Genomic DNA, 18271 nt, shown 5'->3' on the forward strand with positions numbered 1-18271 from the left:
GGGGGACGGGGGAGGNGGGGGGAAGGTTGGGGGAGGGGAGGGGGGAAAGACGAACCACGAACGAGGGGAGGGGGGAATTTCTAGGGGGACGGAGCAATACCACGAAGAAGAACAACTGCCGACGTCTAAAGTTACGAACTGCTGCTGCTGCTGCTGCTGCTGCTGCTGGAAGAGTCCGACGACCAAAAAGGGGGAGCTGGGGCAGGGGGGATGGGAAGGGGAAGGAGAGGGGAGAGAAGAATGTGTTTTAAGATTGTCAAAACCTAGCCCCGGTGGCCTGGCCCACTCGTGCACGTGGTTACATGTATGTGGTGGATGAGGTAGGTCAGTGGGTGGGTAAGTGAGGTAGAGTGGGCTGGGGTGGGGGTGGGGGAGTCAAGAGCAAAACACGATAACCTACCAGGATCATCATCCACAATCAAAACACGTACGGGCTCATCACCCTTGCCCGTCAATGCATCCTCATTCAGGCCACCAGTCAGTGCCGTACTGCCTGCGCCGCCTCCGCCACCACCGCCGCCGCCGCCGCGGACAGACGGCGCGGTGCCAGATGCCCTCTCTCCCGCCGCCGTCGCCGCTGCAGCCGTAGATGAGTTTGACGGTCCCCGGCCGGCTCCGCCACCTGTGCTTCGGTCGTTGGACGAATTCGCCGCCGCCAGGCGCTCGTCCACACCACCTCCCATAAAGCTCTTGCGCATCTTCTTAGACGGCTCGCGATTGGCGGGAGCCGCCGCCACCGGCGCCGCCTGCTGCTGTGGCTGCGGCAGCTCTGCCCCCAGCCTCGGGACCTCCTCCCTGGTTCTAAACATGAGCTCCACCCAGCCTCCCGACCCGCCCCCTGATTTGTTCCCTAGCCGCAAGGTACCTCCAAAGTAGGCCATGGTCCTCTTCACCATGGTCAGCCCCAGCCCCAGCTGTTCCTCGGGGCTGCCGGTGAGGGGGCTGTTGAACTTGTCCAGCTGTTCGGGGTTGAAGCCGGTGCCTGCGGAGGATGTGGAGGACAAGGGCGGGTGAAGGGGAGGGTGCTTGGGAATGAGCTTCGTTAAGGAGGGAAAAAAAGAGGGAGATGTGGAAACTGCATTGACTGCTCTCGCCAAAGCAGGTGCTTAGCAGCAGGAAATAGACACATAAAAACACACGGGTGCTCTTGCCGCAATATGCTGCTGTTCTGTTCTTTTCAGTTGATAACTTCCACCACCGTCCACCCTCCTCACTTCCCTTCACCTTCCACCCCATTACCCCCGCACACACAAAACACACAAAACACACAAAACACACGCACAAGGCCTACCCGTGTCCGTGACCCGCAACGTCACAGCCGACTTGTCGGGCGAGGTGATCGTCTCAATGGTGACACCCCCTTTACGGGTGTATTTGAAGGCGTTAGCAAGTACGGTATGCACGGTCTGGTACAACCGGCTATCATCGGCATATACGATGACTGAGGGGTCGTGTTCCGTACGGATTGTGAGACGTGAGCCCACCATAGGGGACATGCGCTTCAGAACCTGTGGACACAAACAAAAAATTACTTGAAAATTACTTGAAAAAACCCTAAAATTCCAGCTACGGATATATTTACAGACTGCAGGAAAATATTACTAACACGTCGCTGGTGGCTATTCGAGGCTCGCTTCGATATAAAGTTATTCATGTACCAACATGATAGGCATTTCCCTCATCGCGGCCCAGAGTAATACTCAATATTATTCTCCATACCCATATGCACACAAGTACGGCTCAAATGTTTTTATGGTTCGAACGATCCAGGTTCGATCCCGACAAAGCGCGGGATAAAAAAATGTCGTGACCGCAAGAGGTTGGATGGATGCACCGCCCTATCCCGGTGAAAGGTGTTGATGGACCAGGAGTGGAATTGATGCGGCCGGTGATCCAGCAGATAATTATATATACTGGTGGTAGTAGTGGTAGTGGTACCGCACCTCCTCAATCGCATTAGACAGCTGCACTCTGCCGCAGTTCCCGTCCGGTTCTCCCCCGTGCAGCATCCGCATGCAGTCCCTCAGCTGGTTGATCATGTTGAGCAAGTGGTAGGCACAGGCGCGGACCACACCAAGCTGGTCGGCAGCGGCGGTGGGCAGCTCGCCAAAAGTGCCCTGGACAGCACGAGGGGCGCGAGGGTTGGGAGAGGGGGGGGTTACATGCAAAGGAACCAGAAATGAACTGCCGAGGAGGCGGGAGGGAGGGAGGGGATGGATTCTATATCCATTGGTGTGCACAGGGCGCATAGGGTGCAAGAGACACGAAGAGGAAATCAACTGCCGTCCTGCCGACCATCAAAGTACTGCACAAACGTAGGAAGGCCGGGGGTTGGGAGAGGAGGGCTGGATGGGTGGGGAGGAGAAAACACAGGCAAAAGCAAAGCCGCACGAAAGTATTGCCAGAGTCCAAGTCCGGACTGGCGGACTATCAGAGCCTCGTGTACGGGGGAGTGTAAGGGGGGGTGTAAGGGGGAGTGTAAGGGGGGGTGTACGGGGGAGTGTAAGGGGGGGTGTACGGGGGAGTGTAATGGATTTACTTCAGTAGAGGGATAAATGATGTGGGGTTGGAGTCCTCGCTGCATCATCATTATCATTATCATTAGCAGTAGCAGCAGTAGCAGCAGCAGCAGTAGCAGCACTAGTAGCAGTAGTAGTAGCAGTAGCATCCTGGAATACTAATACTGATCCCATTCGGGATTTTGAAGGGAGAGTAGTCATTCGCATTTGCATTCGCCCCTCCTGGTCCTGGCGCCATGGCGATGTCCCGGTGACTGCCGTACCCGGGTTTCGTGTCTCCCCTCCACCCTCCACCCTACCCCCCAACCCCCCCCCCATACAACAACTCCCCGTCTGTTCCCCTTTCCCCCCCGCCACACACACACACATCCCCCTCCCTTCCTTCCCCCCCCCCACACACCTGCAGTACATTCTGACTCAGCGCCAGCACACCGTTGAGCGGGTTCTTCATGTCATGGGCGATATCGGAGCTGTGCTCGCGAAGGGCGAGAATCAGAGCCATCACTGGACCGCCGCCATCGGCATCGCCACCGGTAGTCGCAGCTGCAGCAGTAGCAGGCACGGGCACCTCCACGCGCACCTCCTGAACCCGTGTTGGGTGGGAGGGGTTTGGGAGTGGGAGGAGGAAGAGGGCGCTGGTTTGCCGTACGTGCCGTGTGGGGAGGCGAGTGATGGGAATACTATGTTTGCACTGCAAGATGCAAAACTGGCCAACTGTGTGTCTTAGAACGTGCGTGTGTTTGGAGGAGGAAGGAGGTTGGGGGGTTTTAAGAACATAAAAAAATAAAAAAATCCTAAACCTCCATACCTTTTTATCCATGTAGCAATTTCCCAAAATTAAGCCCTTACAACCATACAACGCATTTGTACATTTCATCATCAATTTGACAGTGTATAATATATAATGACAGTATATAATATAATACAATTATATACCTGGATAACGGTGGAGGGGCCCAACTCGCATTGCACGCCAAGCTCGCAGCGGCCGCTGCCAAAGCTGACTCGAATTCGGTTTTCGGTTTGTACGGCCTGAGGAGGGTCGGCGTGTTAGGGGGGCCTTTCAAGCGCGCTGCAAAGCGCAAGCACCTCGAGAGTGCGGGTGAGAGGGTGTATATGAGTAGTGCAGAGGAGGCGGTGAGGTGTGGACAGGGGGGGGCCATAGCGATATGGAGCCAGGAGGTGTGGGACCAGGGGTGGTAAGTAAGTATGTATGTATGTATGTATGTATGTATGTATGTATGTATGTATGTATGTATGTATGTATGTATGTATGTATGTATGTATGTGTGTGTGTCGCGGCGCTGGGTCAGGAGGCGGAGTAAGAAAAAGGGGTTGTTGGGGGAAGTGCTTGGCAGGTGCACACGGTCCGGGGAAAGGGGGAAATGGTTCCTGCGCATGTGTGTTTGGGATGGTCATGCGTGTGCGTGGGCTAACGGGGGGAGAAGAGGGAAGTTACGTTGAGGAAAAAAATCAAAGAATCAACTACGTGGCGGGGGACGGAGTGTATGCAGTACATAGTACGGGTAAAATTACCCCCCATTGTACGACGCGACTGAAAGATCAAAGATTTGGACCCACCGCGCAAGATGTCTGCGGCGGGGGGGCCGCTGCCTGTGCCGCCAGAGCTGTCGGCGAGGACCGACGGCTATGCAGTACAGCCGCTGCGGCTCCTGCCGACGCCGCCGCTGTCGGCGAACCCCACGGAGCGTTGGCGGCGGCGGCGGCGGCGGCCGTCGCCGTCGCCCTCTCGCCGGCGGCACTCTCCCCGGCCCGAAGCTCTTCCGAGCTACTCCGACGGAACGTCGTACGAGCCATGTACAGCAATTGCGTCAGCGCCAGGTCTGTCCGCCAGCCTTCGTCTCCGCTGGTGCTGTAGCTGATGCTGTGGCCCGAGCCTGAGAGTACGGCGGCGGAGTGACGGTGTGACGGCCGACCAGTAGAGGGTCAGGACCGAACATGCCGGGGGGAAGTGAAGGGTATCGGCGTCTAGGTGTACGGCGCGGCCGTATGCATAGGGAGGTTACAAGTAAAGGGGAAGGAAAACACGTTCTTGGGACCTGCGGCGACACTTCACGCGGGGCGCCAGGTAGCGCTCATCCCCCACCCCCAAGGAGGGGGAGGGGGAGGGGGAGGGGGAGGGGGAGGAGACTGCTCTCCTTACCAGACACCGCACCGACACAGAACTGGTCCGCGGCGTCACTACTGGGTGCGGGCTGATTTTCGACCTTAAGAGACAAAGCTTGCCGTACATGACGGCGTGCTCCTCCCCCCTCGGCCCCCTTGTGGCCGCTGTTCTCTCCCCCTTCCCTCCTTCCCGTACAACAAAACCCTAACTCTAAACCCTAAAAGTCCCGGGGCATCCTCTCACCCGCCCAAACCCTCTTTCCACCCCGCGCCGCAATGCCCATCCCGATGTCCCAGGGTTTTCCCCACCCCCCCGCCCCCTCCTCATCCCCTCCCTACCGGGTCCCCACTCACTCTCTGTGATGCGGTACAAATCCCCAACCTCCAACAAACGATTTGGCACCGCCTACATATGTGTGGATGTGTATTTGGGGTAAGGGCGAAGCGGAAGGGGTAAGTTAGTTACGGGGGACGACTTAAACACGGAAACCCCGCCTCCCATCCCACTCCCTAGTCCCCCCTTCTTCAACCTTCCCCCCCCCCAACACACACACAAACACACACATTCTCACACACACCCTAACAAACACTATTAAACATTCGCACAACCGTGACTTCCCCCGGGCAATGAGACCTTTGTGTTTTGCAGCATATGACTTCCCCCCTTTTGGACCGCCCTTCCCCCATTCCCCCCCCTCTCTTCCCCCTTCCTCCCCAACTGCCTGAGCGGTCTTCCCTTTCACCCCACAATGCAATCTCCCGCGAACCCGAACCACCACAGCAACCACCCGGAGGATCCTCAGCACGCACCTGCAACCCCGAATCGCTATCGCTGTCACCGCCGTACGCTGTCGTACGGCGCATCGAAGGCGGCAGCAACTCCCGTATCGGGCTGCTGCGAAGACCCTGAAGGAGAGATTGGCGGGTTTACTGGCAAGCTAAGGTAGTTTAACTGTCACGACGGATACACATACAGACACACAGCACGCGCGCGCGCAAGAGAGGAAGAGAGAGTGAGAGAGGTGGGGAGAGGAAACGGGCCGGAGACACCCCGGTTTTTTTCCATAATTAGGTCAGTACGACAGGCAAACACCAAGACCCGCAAAGACCCGTCTCTCCTGCCGAGCTCCTTCCTTGGCAGTGTCCGGGGCCCCCATACTCACTATACATTACATATACAGACAGACAGACAGACGGACAGACAGACACACACACAAAGACCCTCACCTGCCATCCGCCCAGCCCCTCGTCGCTTCCCACCGCGCCGCCGGAACCCGTCATGCCCGCTCCGAAACCCAACGCTCCGCTCATCCCCAGACTCGACACACGCCGCAACGTACTCCTCCTCGACACCAACATACTCGCCGCGTATCGCACTAGACCGTAGTACATGCAAACCGCCAACGGTAATCCGTACAGCGTGATCGCCGTACTAATCACCCATGTCAGACCAGGCAGGAGGACTGTGATGGGAGGTGGGGTGGGAGAGAATACGGGAGAGGAGGATCCGCTGTTAGGTCGGTTGGCGGTTAGGTAGTTGGGGGTGGGTTAGATTACCAAACAAGAAAGCGGCGGAGGGTGGTGGGCCCACCACGGACAGACTCCTACCGCAGCCCCGCCAGTCCGAGAGATAGAAGCACGGAGCAAACAATACATACATACAAACGTACATACAAACAAAACACACACACATGTAGGTGGTGGGGAATTATATGCAAGAAACTCAGAAATGAACTGTCGACGTCCAACGTCCAAAACTGCTGGATCCCAAAGCAACCCGTGGTTCCGGAGTAACGCCCATTATTACGTTACCGGCATTTGCAGGTGGTCGGGAGAGAGGGACGGGGGTGAGGGTCACAGAACGCTGTGCAGAGTATTCCCCGGCCGAACAACATACATGGACCACCGGCCCCACATTTCAACACACACACACGCAAACGTTTGGAACCCTCGATCACCGCGGGCGAGTCTCACCACCACGACCGCCGCGCCTCAACCCTCACCCTGCCTCCCACACCTTACCTACCCACTCACCACCACTCAACACCACCACCACCCGACTTCAAGCACGGCCTTACCAAATGCACCTCCCCCGCCTGCTGATCCACTGCCGTACAGGGGTGAGAGGCCCCTCCCGGGAGCCATCACCCCAAGTACCACTGCAGAAATGGCCTGATGGGTGGATGGGGTGTAGGGGGTTGAGGGGGGGTGAAGGGGGGAGCGGAGGGAGGGAAAGGGGGAGAGAGGGGTATGAGAAGTGTAAGATAAGGACCGCCGACCACAGAAATGAAGTGTGCTTAGGAAAGGGCCTTGTTGATGGGCAGTTAGTTAATTAGTTAGTCAGTTAAGTAGGTAGGTAGGGGTAGTATACATGGCACCCGAGGTACTCGGTATATGTTGTGGCAACACCGCTTGCTTGACAGCTCGCCTAGGGGCCTACAGGACTGCCTCTGGCAACAACGTAAGGCCGTTTTCTTGCTCTGCTCCCTTTTCGCCACCACGAATGCAGAACTCCTTCCTTCCCATCTCTCGTAGTGCCTCTGTTCACACCAAAAGCCCTTCACCCCACATCCCACAACACAACCCACGCCACCCCCCACCATCACCCCCACCAGACGGACCGATACTGAGCGCCATTCGGGACTGCACCCATGACGAACTTAACACCTGAACAGCGTTTCAGTAGTTCTCAGTTACCCCTCCAGGGCTCCTTGCACCCGCCGTCCATGGCCCTCTCCGATAGCCTCCCCGCACATCCCCCACATCGCCACGCCCCCAAGTCCCCTCTCCCCAAACGCAGCTTTCTCTGCAGCTGCCCTTCTCCATCTCTCCCCGCCCTCGAAACTCCTACACACCACGAATTTTATTAACGTTTTTCCTATCTTCATTTGTTTCGTTCTTTTATCTTCTTTTCTTTTCACACGCACCTGAAGCAGCTTCCCTCCCGCCATCGCACACATCAACATCTCCATAGGGGCGGGTAGCGGCTGCACACAACTACCGGAGGAAACACCCCCCGCCGCCGCCGCCAAGCCGCCAAGTCCCCAACCGCCGCCGCCACCACTGCCGGGGTTGCGCGCACCGCCGCCGCCGCCGCCGCCGCTGGCACCACCACCTCGCGGCTGTGCCGCTGGCGCCAGCATATGCCGAGGGCCCCAGCCGCCGCCGCCGACACCCCCCGGACTCCCGTGGATACTGCTACTGCCGCTGTTGCTGCTACTGCTGCTGCTGCTGTTGCTGCTGCTACTGCCGCTAGCCGGGGGGACCAGAGCTGCCAGCCAGCCCAGGAGACTACTGCTGCTCCCGGCAGTAGCAGCGGCGCCGGCGCCATTGCCCTGGGCGCCGCTGCTGCCTGTCGCCGTTGCGGCGCTGGTTGCGAAGTTGGAGTTGGTGTTGGTGGCTTGGTTGACGAGGTAGGGAAGATAGGGGAGGAGCTGCGGAGGCATTAGCGGTAACAGCTCCAGGAAAAGCACGGTCAGGGACACGATCCCCGCTGCCGTACGAACTGTGAGAATTGGTTGGGGGTTCGGGAGCGGGAGGATAGGGTTTAGGCGGAAAAGAGGGCATCATGTACGATTGCCGGGGTGGGATGTAATGTAGCTTTGTCGGGGGTAGGGCAGGACAAGGCAGTATAGGTAGACACGGCAGATTGTATATACCTCTGTATGTATGTATGTATGTATGTATGTATGTATGTATGTATGTATGTATGTATGTATGTATGTATGTATGTATGCGGAGTCCTGTCTAAGAGAGGTCAAGGTCTCCTTGGTGAAGGAGGGAATGCATGAACCAGGAACGAGTGGAGGAGGGTGGAGGAGGGAGGGGAGAGCTGCCGGGAGCTGATGCCTCCGGGTAGCTGATGCTGCTTTACTCCCGGGGCCGATCTCCTCTTTCCAATAACCCCTACCGCCCTCGCCCCTTTTTCTTATACCGCTTCCCCCTTTTTGCGCGTGGGAGAGGAGGCCATTTCACTCGGTAATGGCGCGCTTCTTGTCCCGTCCTTTCCAGAAGCCGGCCGCCGCGGAAGCTAACCAACCGCGCTTTTGACCTCCCCCTCCACCTCAGCCCGGCCTGAAGCAATGGGCTACCTCTCCCTTTTCTCCCCTTTGGAATGTAACCACTTGACACTTACCCATAGGCATTTCGAACATCACCATAAGCACTAGTCCCAGCAGTGACAGGACAACTTCGAGTAAAGCCAAGCGGTAAAGTCGTGGTGCGGATGGCACGCCGCATCCTGGCGGTAATGTGCCCAGGAGTTGGGCTAAAAGCCAGGATAGTAGCGGCGCGCTGCATGCCCATTGTAGATATGCATAAGCTCCGCTACGCAAGGGAGGGATAAAAAGAGGAAACCGTTGAAGCGACATGATTGTACAGGTCGTTCGACTCAAGACCGACTTTGGACGCACGCAGCCAGCGCTGACGCGCCAATATCACAGCCCGCGTTGAAGTATTTTTCAGGACGGTCGCTTTCCCACGCTGGCGGGAGCTTGTAAACGAGTTGCAAGAGAGCTTAGGCATAGATGCGTCACCATGGCTTTTTGCAATCATCAGGACATACAAACGAGTGCAGCTATGTGTACTTGTCCAGTAACTTGCCTGCGAGCAAATGTTCTTTGTTTTCGCACCTTGGGATGAAAACTTGCAGAGCGCCGGCTATGTGAAGAGCCAAGACTGCACACGAAAGACGCCACGTATTATCACTCCCTGGGTCTTGAGTACGCCTGCGACAAGAAAAGGACGGCAGCAGGAGCTCCCTGAAATGAACACAATCAGGCGCGCTCCAAGCTACTGAGTACAGCGCTGCTCCTCTTCAATACCGTAACACCCATAACCCATTATCCCGCTTACAGCAGAAGAAATATGAAGGCGTTCAGCGCCAAGCTGGCCACAAAGGCCCCAAGGCACCACATTTCTTGCGTGGCGACAAGGAATACAAACTCAGCGCATACACTATATACTATAGGGAATAAGCAATGCACGCATAGATGGAAAATGAGGATACAAGCAGGATACACCAAGGTGCCAACAATACCGATACGCTTAATCGCTGCAGGTTTTATCAGTAGCTGGTTGGGTGTAACCTAAGATTGCATTCAAGCAATGCTCCAACATGACCGCTTGCATACGAACGCGACGCCATAGCACAGTTCTCTTTGTTACAATAAGGATGGCTTCTTTCGATAGATATTATCTTTCTTAGCCTGCAAATCCGCTGAAGGATTGAGGTTGACTCAACAGCTCGGCAGTACTAGGAATGAGTACGGAGCATGATTAAGACAGTCGTGCATTTTCAGAGAGAAGAAAGCAATACATCAGGACGCGCTGACGGCTACACAAGATAACTTATTATTAACCTCGAGTATATTTCTGCAGCTGCATCCAACCGTGTCCCTCGAAGCCCAAAATGGCGTTTCTGTTGATACAAAGGCAATTCAAAATGCCTTACATGGAAATCTTAGTGAAGCCGCGTCGAGGTGGTGTAATGGGTATATGTTTCGATGCTAAACGACTGTAGTACTCAGCAGTGCCACACACCTTCGCCGTCCTACTGTTAGCTTCCAGCGTCCCTGTTGGTATCTTCGTAATCTCTTCGGTGACATGCCTCACTTGGCAGTCTTCGTCTAAATGCCTCGCTATGCTCTCCACAAGGGCTCTCCACAAGGGCTCTCCACCAAAGGCCGTTAACCCCACCACTGCATAGGTCCACCACAGCATATTATAATATTTTGCCTATGTTTATGACGTCTGTATGTGCACAACGACTCATCGGGCCATGCCATGTAGAGGTCTCCTCGTTATCGTTATAACGGCGGCGCGCCATCGTCTTACGGAGCTGTCCCATGTGGCCACGTATACCTACTTTTCAGTTGCGAGAACAAAAATATCATCGAAACTTCTTGGACATTCCGACTCCTGGCTGGCGATGTTACTTTACACGCGTTGTTTCGGGTAACTCGTCCGGCTAGGAACCATCCCAATGCCCGACTGGTAGGCCCCCGTCCGCCCGTCAGCCTGCAGGCATTCCACGTTCTTGCATTCTGCAATAAGTAAGCAAGAATGACTGCAGTCATCAGCAGTAGCCGGAACGTAATCCTAGTCAAGAGCTACACTCATGTGGGTCTTCTTGTTCCGGAAGGTTCCCAGGAATAACCGCTCTTGGCTCCTACCGGTGTCACGACGAAAGATGGGGGAAGGCAAAGCGGAAGGGGTAGGAAAAAGCACAATGCGCAGTCTGGCCAAGGGATTGAAGAATTAAGGGGAAGGGTGCATTTCTGGCGCTGCTGCTGCTGCATGCAATTTGAGGCTACCGTCTAAGCTACGATCACCGTTCCTTCTATTGCTTCGATTACATGTGTACCGCAACTCTATCGTTCCCTTTGGTCGTTAGTATCCTTTATTTCTTGCTTGGTTTGAAGTGCGAGGTAGGATGGTGCTTATAGGCGATCTGGCAGCCCTTGAGCCGTCGGCTCGTATTAGGGCGGTTTGCAGGTACGGGGAACGCACCCACGACCATGTAACACAACAACAACATGTGTACGGCGTTTGTAACAGGAGGGCTGTTACGAGTACAACTTACGGACATAGGCTCGGAGGTTGTCGTGGACTTCTCGGCAGGAACAGCCTCATTCGCATCTCGGGGCATCCCACCGCGGAAGTGGAGTTCGGTCCATTCCGACCACCCGTCATGTCTTTCGCGGTGTTCAAAGGGGCGGCGGACACAGACACGGGTCACCTGTGTCTTCGCCATCGCAGAAGGTGTCGGGACGTACATCAACATATGGTGCCCTTTGCAACAAAGCGTTCTAATAACCTGAAAGCCGAAAGCATGCGTAGTCCCACTCGCAATTGTAGTCCCACATCTTTCCTGTACCCCGCCGCTTGGCCAAGGAAAATAAAGGAAATGCGATAGTCGAATGCGGGAGTTACAGTCGTTCGGGGCATTAAGAAACATTATTATGAATGACGGACCGTAAAGAAGCTTAAGGAGGGCATAAACTTCTTCAGAGAAACGAAATTTCCTCTGCGCGGTTAGATGAGGGTTTCGGCATCATTCATGGTGTATGTAAATCACCCGTTTACAACGTCCAACTGGTTAGCAAGTGTGGATGCAGAACACGAGGTAAATGGGAAAAGTCTGCCGTAAGTCAAGACATGCTCCTTAGGTGATAGTGACTCCACATGCAACACCACTTGCCGCCAATGTACGCTCCGTCGCATGCGACTCGCCCATTTGAGCGCGAAAATGTCCGCGTTTCTGTTTTTAGAATATTGCTCTGACATTCCATGTACAAGGGCACGCATGTCGGCCTGTTTTATGCAACTACTTCATAAACCCAGCCATAACTACCCCCATTACCCCCGTCCATAGCTTGCGTCTCTCCGACCGCCTTCATAACCCATACAGATTGTAAATCGATAACACGACAGCGCATAGAGGGTGGCAAAGCACCACATGCACGCAACAAGCGCAACGCCTCCGCATAAAGCCCGGCAGGCCACGCCGGTACAGGGCTGCACCCCGCTGTACGAGTCTTCCGCACGGGCATGGGTCTTCCCCCCGAGCAACACACGCCCACAGTCACCCTTGGCAACAGTACGCCCCTAAGCAGTAATGGAGCGACGTCGGCGCTGATAGCAAGCGCCAAATGTTGCAAAACAACACCAAAAGAAAGACAAGCAACTGCACAAATTCACGCGGGCAACACGCACAAATTCACAGGCCTCGTAGCTTGCTCCACGTTTTGTTGTTACAGAGCCAAGGAGAAACGCCAACCACATAGTGTCTGTACAAGGAGGGCCCAATGAGACTGGCGTGAAGCGAATCCGCAGGGAGCCACGTTAGGCGGCTGGGACCTTCGCTAGCCTCCCCTGATGACAATAACTTTCATCACATCAACACTGAACAGCAAACGTTCCCTGCCGCAGGTTGGGCCCTGCCTCAGATTGCTAAATACAAGCTGATGAACAGCCCGTTTCCATCGCACTACAGGATAAGTGTGCGCGGACAGCCACCGCGAAAAGATGCAACGCACGCCGTGTGCAGCCAGAGATCCCAATGGAATGAACAGCGCTGTTTCCGCTCACCCTCCACACGGTAGATTTACGTTATGAAGATACTAGAGTCCGGAACATGGAGCCCTTCAATGCGAGAAAGCTACAGGGACCGTGTACTCCAGTCGCTGTGGTGACCATGCCCAAGTGCCACAACCCGTGCCAAGGACGTTTCCGCAGCAACTGCGTGTGGCATGTTTTGCTCCCGCTGACCCATCTTGCGTGCCTCCACCACGCAGCTGCTCCAAACCGTTGGAAACGTCCACGGCATACCTCCCCAGCACGCAGCTGCTGTTGCTGCAGGAAAGAACAGCAATCTCCCCCTGCAAGGATGGCCTGCGCTTGATGTCTTTTTCCCGACAGGCCCACAGCGACGCAACCACGAATATGCGCGGCTGTTTTACCGCTAAGATGCTTATGCAGTCCCATGGTCGCAAGCGTATAGTGCCTGGCGCGCGTAGAAGCGGACGTCCATGTCCGAATCCTCGCACAGCTCCAGAAGCACGGGCCTGATGGTTGACTCCAGCACATTGCGGTTTACAAGACCCGCAAGTTTCTCCATAATTTTTGCCACGTTGAACTTGACGTTGGGGACCTGTCGCGACAGGCGGCATGTTGGCAAAGGACGCAAGTTTACATCCCAAATCCTAAGACCTGTCCTATTGCCTTGATGTTCGTTGTGAGGACATTCGGACAAAGAATACGATAGTGCGGCACAATGCATACAAATTCCCAGAATCCTCGGGAACATTCCAGCAAGTGAGGCATGCACAGCACAGGCTCCAAAGCGATTTCCCAGTACACGCACAGAATGGCGACTCGGAACAGCCGAGCGGGACCACTTACCTTGTCTTTCGCGGCTGCTGTTAAGACGGGCAGCATTAGGTTGCACAGCACGTCCTGGTTGACAATGGTGGCCAGCATTGAAATTGCTACCAGCACCGTCATGCGGTACAGGTAATGTGGATTCTTAATCAACGACAAAACGTGTGGGACCAGATGGTCACGCGCCCAGTCCGGTCCAAACTGTGCGGCGACCTTCTGTAGCGTCCGCGTTGCCGCCTCTCGGATTGAGGCAACCTGCGGCATGGTGAGGTAAGGCACGTCAAGGAAGGACGGGCAACGACGACCGAATAGAAAGCGATAAACAAGCTGCCTTCCAGGAAGATCTTTACCCCGACATAAGCCAACACAGGGTGTGTATATTCATGTAACAAGCAGGCAACAGTACCGATTTGCTCAATCGAACGTTCTAGGGAAACCGGGCTGCCGAGCTTACCGCATGCGCTCAAGGCATGCAAGTCACCATCGCCTTTACAAAATGCTCTACCTTTCGCCCTTGGGCTAAAACCCCAAGCATCGATCCCACCTGGTCCTCTAGGCTCTTCATGCATTGGGGCCCCAGTTTCTCCTGGAAAAACTCCGACCCCAGCTGGCCAGCCAGCAAAGGGATATGCTCCACAATGGCCAGCCGCACCCGCCAGTGCTTATCCTCTGCGAGCTCCTCAATAGCTGGTAGCAGGCTTTGCGCCAGGAGGTCAATCCCAATGACCTGGTTGACCTGCATTGCCCAGCACCCCAAGCCGCAATCAGTCAGCACAAATATGCGGCGGAAGTGATAACATTTCCCAGTACACCATGCGAAGGATCGTAGTGCTTCTCACGCTGTATACGGGTCCCACCTGGTCTAGCTTGCTAATGACGTTAAGGCGCACATCCGGATACACATCCTTCAGCAGCGTCAGGAATATAGGCACAAGGTGCTCGATCGTGAGCTGCTTTCCGAGCACTGGCGCCATCTCCATGACTACGCCAGCCAGCGCCGCACGCACATATTGGCTGCTATCCATGCTGAGCTCCCGCACGCACGGAATGACACTAGTGACGACCTGCTGCGCAGTGAGGAGCTTTGAGAACGCTGACACTTTACCGGCTGCTGCGACACGCACTTCCGCTTCGTTATCCCGCAGCAGGCGGACAAAATTTGGAGTGAGCTCGATCCTGTACAAGTAGAAAGGGCTCAAAACTCTTAGAAGCGGTGCATGACATCGATTAACGACTCAACGCTGATGGCAGAAGAACAAAGCTGGCCCACACCAAGATGATCATTGGATTGCAAATACTATGCAACTGCTGGCGTCATGCTAACATAGGGCCGAAGACCTGCTCGGAAGCAAATAACCGAGAGAAACCGGCTTCCAAGTTCCGTTACGCTGTGGCCGGAAAAATCGAGGTTACATTAACACCACGCATAAGCAGCAAATAGATTTACCCTTAATCAACAAAACGCACCTAGTTACGTCAATCCCGAGGGCTTCAGCCAGCTGAACCAATTGCTGCGCCACATTATAGCGCACACGCCAAGATTTGTCCTGTTTAGATGGTAAAAAAGTCAAGGAACCCTTCAGACAAACTTAGGCGCAAGCAAATTAAGAAGCGCACCTGCGCAAACTTGTGAATGATAGGCAGGAGGTTGCTGGTCGCGTCCGCCTGACCCAAGGCAAGGGCGAATGCACCACAGCTCTCCACTGCAAGTAGTCTGACGGAGTCTTGGTCTGCAAAAGCATTTGAAGTCACGAAACTTTACCGGCCGGACCCAGCCCGCTCTCGCCGTGCTCACCATCAAGCGTTAGGTCCGTGAAGAGCGGCATAAGCTCCCGGCTCACATATTCCCGCTCCACGACCTTTGCAAATCCTCCAAGCTTCTGCGCGGCCGCCCTCCGCACCATTGGCGTTTCATCGCGGCAAAGCTGAGTGTAAAGCTGCCGGAGCTCCGCTTTCAGCATTGGAGTGCATCTCGGATATGCTGTCGCGAAGAGACCAGAGGCCGAGACACGAGACGTGAACCATTCCCCGGACCCCAAACGCTGCAACATTTGGAGGCATAACAGGGTCAGACCACTTCCGCAATGCAAAGCTTAACATAAACGCCATACCTTCAGGATAGGCACGAAGTGCTCGCATGCATGAGAGTCCGGCATGGTTGAGCCCACTTTGCTAAGGGACTCCACAGCCTTGTCCCGCACTACCGTTTCTTCTACTGTCGATAATGTCTCCAGCAAAGGCAACAGAAGGTAAGCACATTGAGGCCCTCCTACGTAAGGTACGAAGTTACCAAGCTGTTCCGCCTGCGCCAGAAGGACCTCGTCCTCATCGTCGACGTTCTCGCTAAGGAAGGGGATAAGTTCTGCCCGTGTCCGCTCCTCTCCAAGCGCCTGCGCTATAAGCCCAAGCCTGCTGATAGAGTTCAGGCGGCGAAGTGGTTCATCGCTCTTGAGCTCGTCACTGCGAGAGCGCGGCCACAGAGGCACAGATGATCAGCTCAAGATGGGGAATACCCGAAGCCAGACCCGCGCAAACTTTCAAAATTGGGACAGAAAGTAACATATGAAGCTTTAGTAAGCTCACATTAGGATGGCAATGGGCAGCAAGCTGTCGTCGGCGGCCATTCTCAAAGGGGCTTTGTTGCTTCTAACGCATGTCCTGTTGCGAACGAATCTAAGCGCAGCCAAAAGTTTTAAAAGTTAACGAACTGCAAGTAGTTGTTTGTGCCAAGGAAAAGACACTCTCGCCCAGAATTACGGCGAACCCCGTACATGAAGCGCAAACGCCTTCTGCAGCCCCATGAGCCAGTACAAGCCATAAGCTGAGCTATTCTCAGCCATATCCTAATGCATACATGAAGATAAAGCCCTCCGACGCCTTCGGTCAGACCGCTCACATGCGGCACCGACTTTAGCAATGCTTCTTTGTTTGCACACCGCAACAGGAAGCATCACCTTACTACACGCTTACACTCCCGACGCCTAAGCAACCATTTATAATCAGTTTGAGGCCATTAGCTCGGGTTCCCCGGCCTCTTCACCCCCGCTAATCCCCTGTAGCTCGCCATGGCGGAAGAACGCCGCGTGGATATGGTGCGCCTGGTCGGGTATGTAGGGGGCGGCTTCTTGAATACTTATGTGAGCATCAACGTGCACGTTTCGAATTCATAAAGAGTGGCAGAGGACAACCAATAGAACCCATTGACCAGCCCTCATCTCCCTGCCTCCCTCGCCTCGGCCCCTGCCGCGGCACCCGTACCTCACACTGTACGGATCCCGTACGACCACCATACAGAGAGGAGCGATACTACGACCGCGAGGAACTACTCGGTCGCGACGCGACGTCAGTGTTTCCCTCCATGGCGCGTCAGCAGGAGTCGGCGGCAGGGGGCCTGGCGGCTGAGGCAATTATGGACGCGCTGGGAGCTAGGAAATTCATTTCCGAGAACGAGGTGGGTGAGGGAGCCGGGGGTATCTTGTGATGCTGTAAGAGGGTTAGGGCGATGGGCTGGAGTGGGAATTCAAACAGAAGATGCAAGATGAGGGTGACGCGGGTGAAAGGGGCGGGGAAGGGGAAGGGGGGATGCGTTACAGCAGTGGGCGCTCCTTTTGTCTGTCCCAGTTCACGTCACCAGCACCTACTTACGTGCCAAATGCGCAGCTTCAATCCATAATGCTTTTTCTGTGTAACCGTCCCCCTAACCAAAGACCTCAGACCCACTCAACCTAGGAGTTGGATTTACATATAGGCTGGGAATTGAATGTGGAGGTGTTGTTGACCAGGTCCGTAGTTTCTTTTTGTATCCCTAATAAACTCGAGCTGACCCACATCAAATTCGAATCGTAAACATCCAAACTCCAACCCCGCACTTCCTTGTCTTGTCCTTATCCTTAACATGTGTATGCATTTCTGTATGTATGTCTGTACGTGCGTGTGTTTTGCCGGGCAGCTTGAGAGCCTCAGAGCCGGTCGGGGGGTTACCGCGGACGACGGGGCGGTGGCGGTGGATAAGCCCCTGGCGGAGATACTGCGGGAGAGAAAGGCAAGTGGGAAAAGGGTGATTGGGGTAAAGGGAAAAGATGGTGGAGGGAAGGGAGAAGATGGAAGCCTCCTTTTCGAAGGGGGGGAAGGGGGAGGGGACGGGGAGGGAAGGGTTTGGACGTGTGGGGGAATTCCTAGTAGGAATGTAAGCGGCATACAGGAGCGGGGTTTTAGGATTAAGATTTCGGGCTCCGAGTGCTGTCACCTCACATCACCTCACATCACATCACCGATCTTCCTTTCTTTTTCCCACCCCGTTCCTCCCCACATCGCCGGGTCCCCCCTACCTCACGCACTGTACGCAGCTATATGCGCTGTGGCTGTTTCCGTACTGCAAGTCCACGCCACCCCCTCCCAATCCTTGCGAATCCTTCCTTTCCTGTTCTTTCATATACCCCTCAACTCCACCTCCAGCCGCTTCCCCTTCCCCTTCCCCTTATTATCACGCACAGGCAGCTAAGGAAGCTGAGCATGCGGAGAAGTGGCGACAGATGAAGGTGGGGGTGGGGGGGATGGGAGATGGGTTACGGAAATACGCAAAATACACATAAGGAATGTGACCTATTGGAACACCACACCAGTGAACACCAGCGGGATGTAACCCCCCCTCCTGGTCCTTCCGTGTTCCATTAGATGTTGTGTAGTGTACCGAATGTTTGCCAACCCCCTTTCCCTCCCATACACCCTCCATTTCACCCTTC

General features: G+C 55.1%; 1 protein-coding gene across 1 annotated transcript; it reads right to left on the minus strand.

The window, feature by feature from the left end:
* Positions 1–12571: 12571 nt before the first annotated feature.
* On the minus strand, positions 12572–16172 carry VOLCADRAFT_83018 (uncharacterized protein). Its single transcript, XM_002954947.1, has 9 exons — positions 16113–16172; positions 15641–15989; positions 15325–15571; positions 15147–15259; positions 14997–15076; positions 14387–14705; positions 14074–14265; positions 13551–13784; positions 12572–13299 (listed from the first exon to the last, which is right to left on the minus strand). The coding sequence occupies exons 1-9, from the start codon at positions 16151–16153 to the stop codon at positions 13120–13122; spliced, it is 1755 nt and encodes a 584-aa protein (XP_002954993.1). The 5' UTR covers positions 16154–16172; the 3' UTR covers positions 12572–13119.
* Positions 16173–18271: the final 2099 nt, after the last annotated feature.

Source organism: Volvox carteri (genome assembly GCF_000143455.1).
Source record: "Volvox carteri f. nagariensis unplaced genomic scaffold VOLCAscaffold_47, whole genome shotgun sequence".
Taxonomy (NCBI): domain Eukaryota; kingdom Viridiplantae; phylum Chlorophyta; class Chlorophyceae; order Chlamydomonadales; family Volvocaceae; genus Volvox; species Volvox carteri.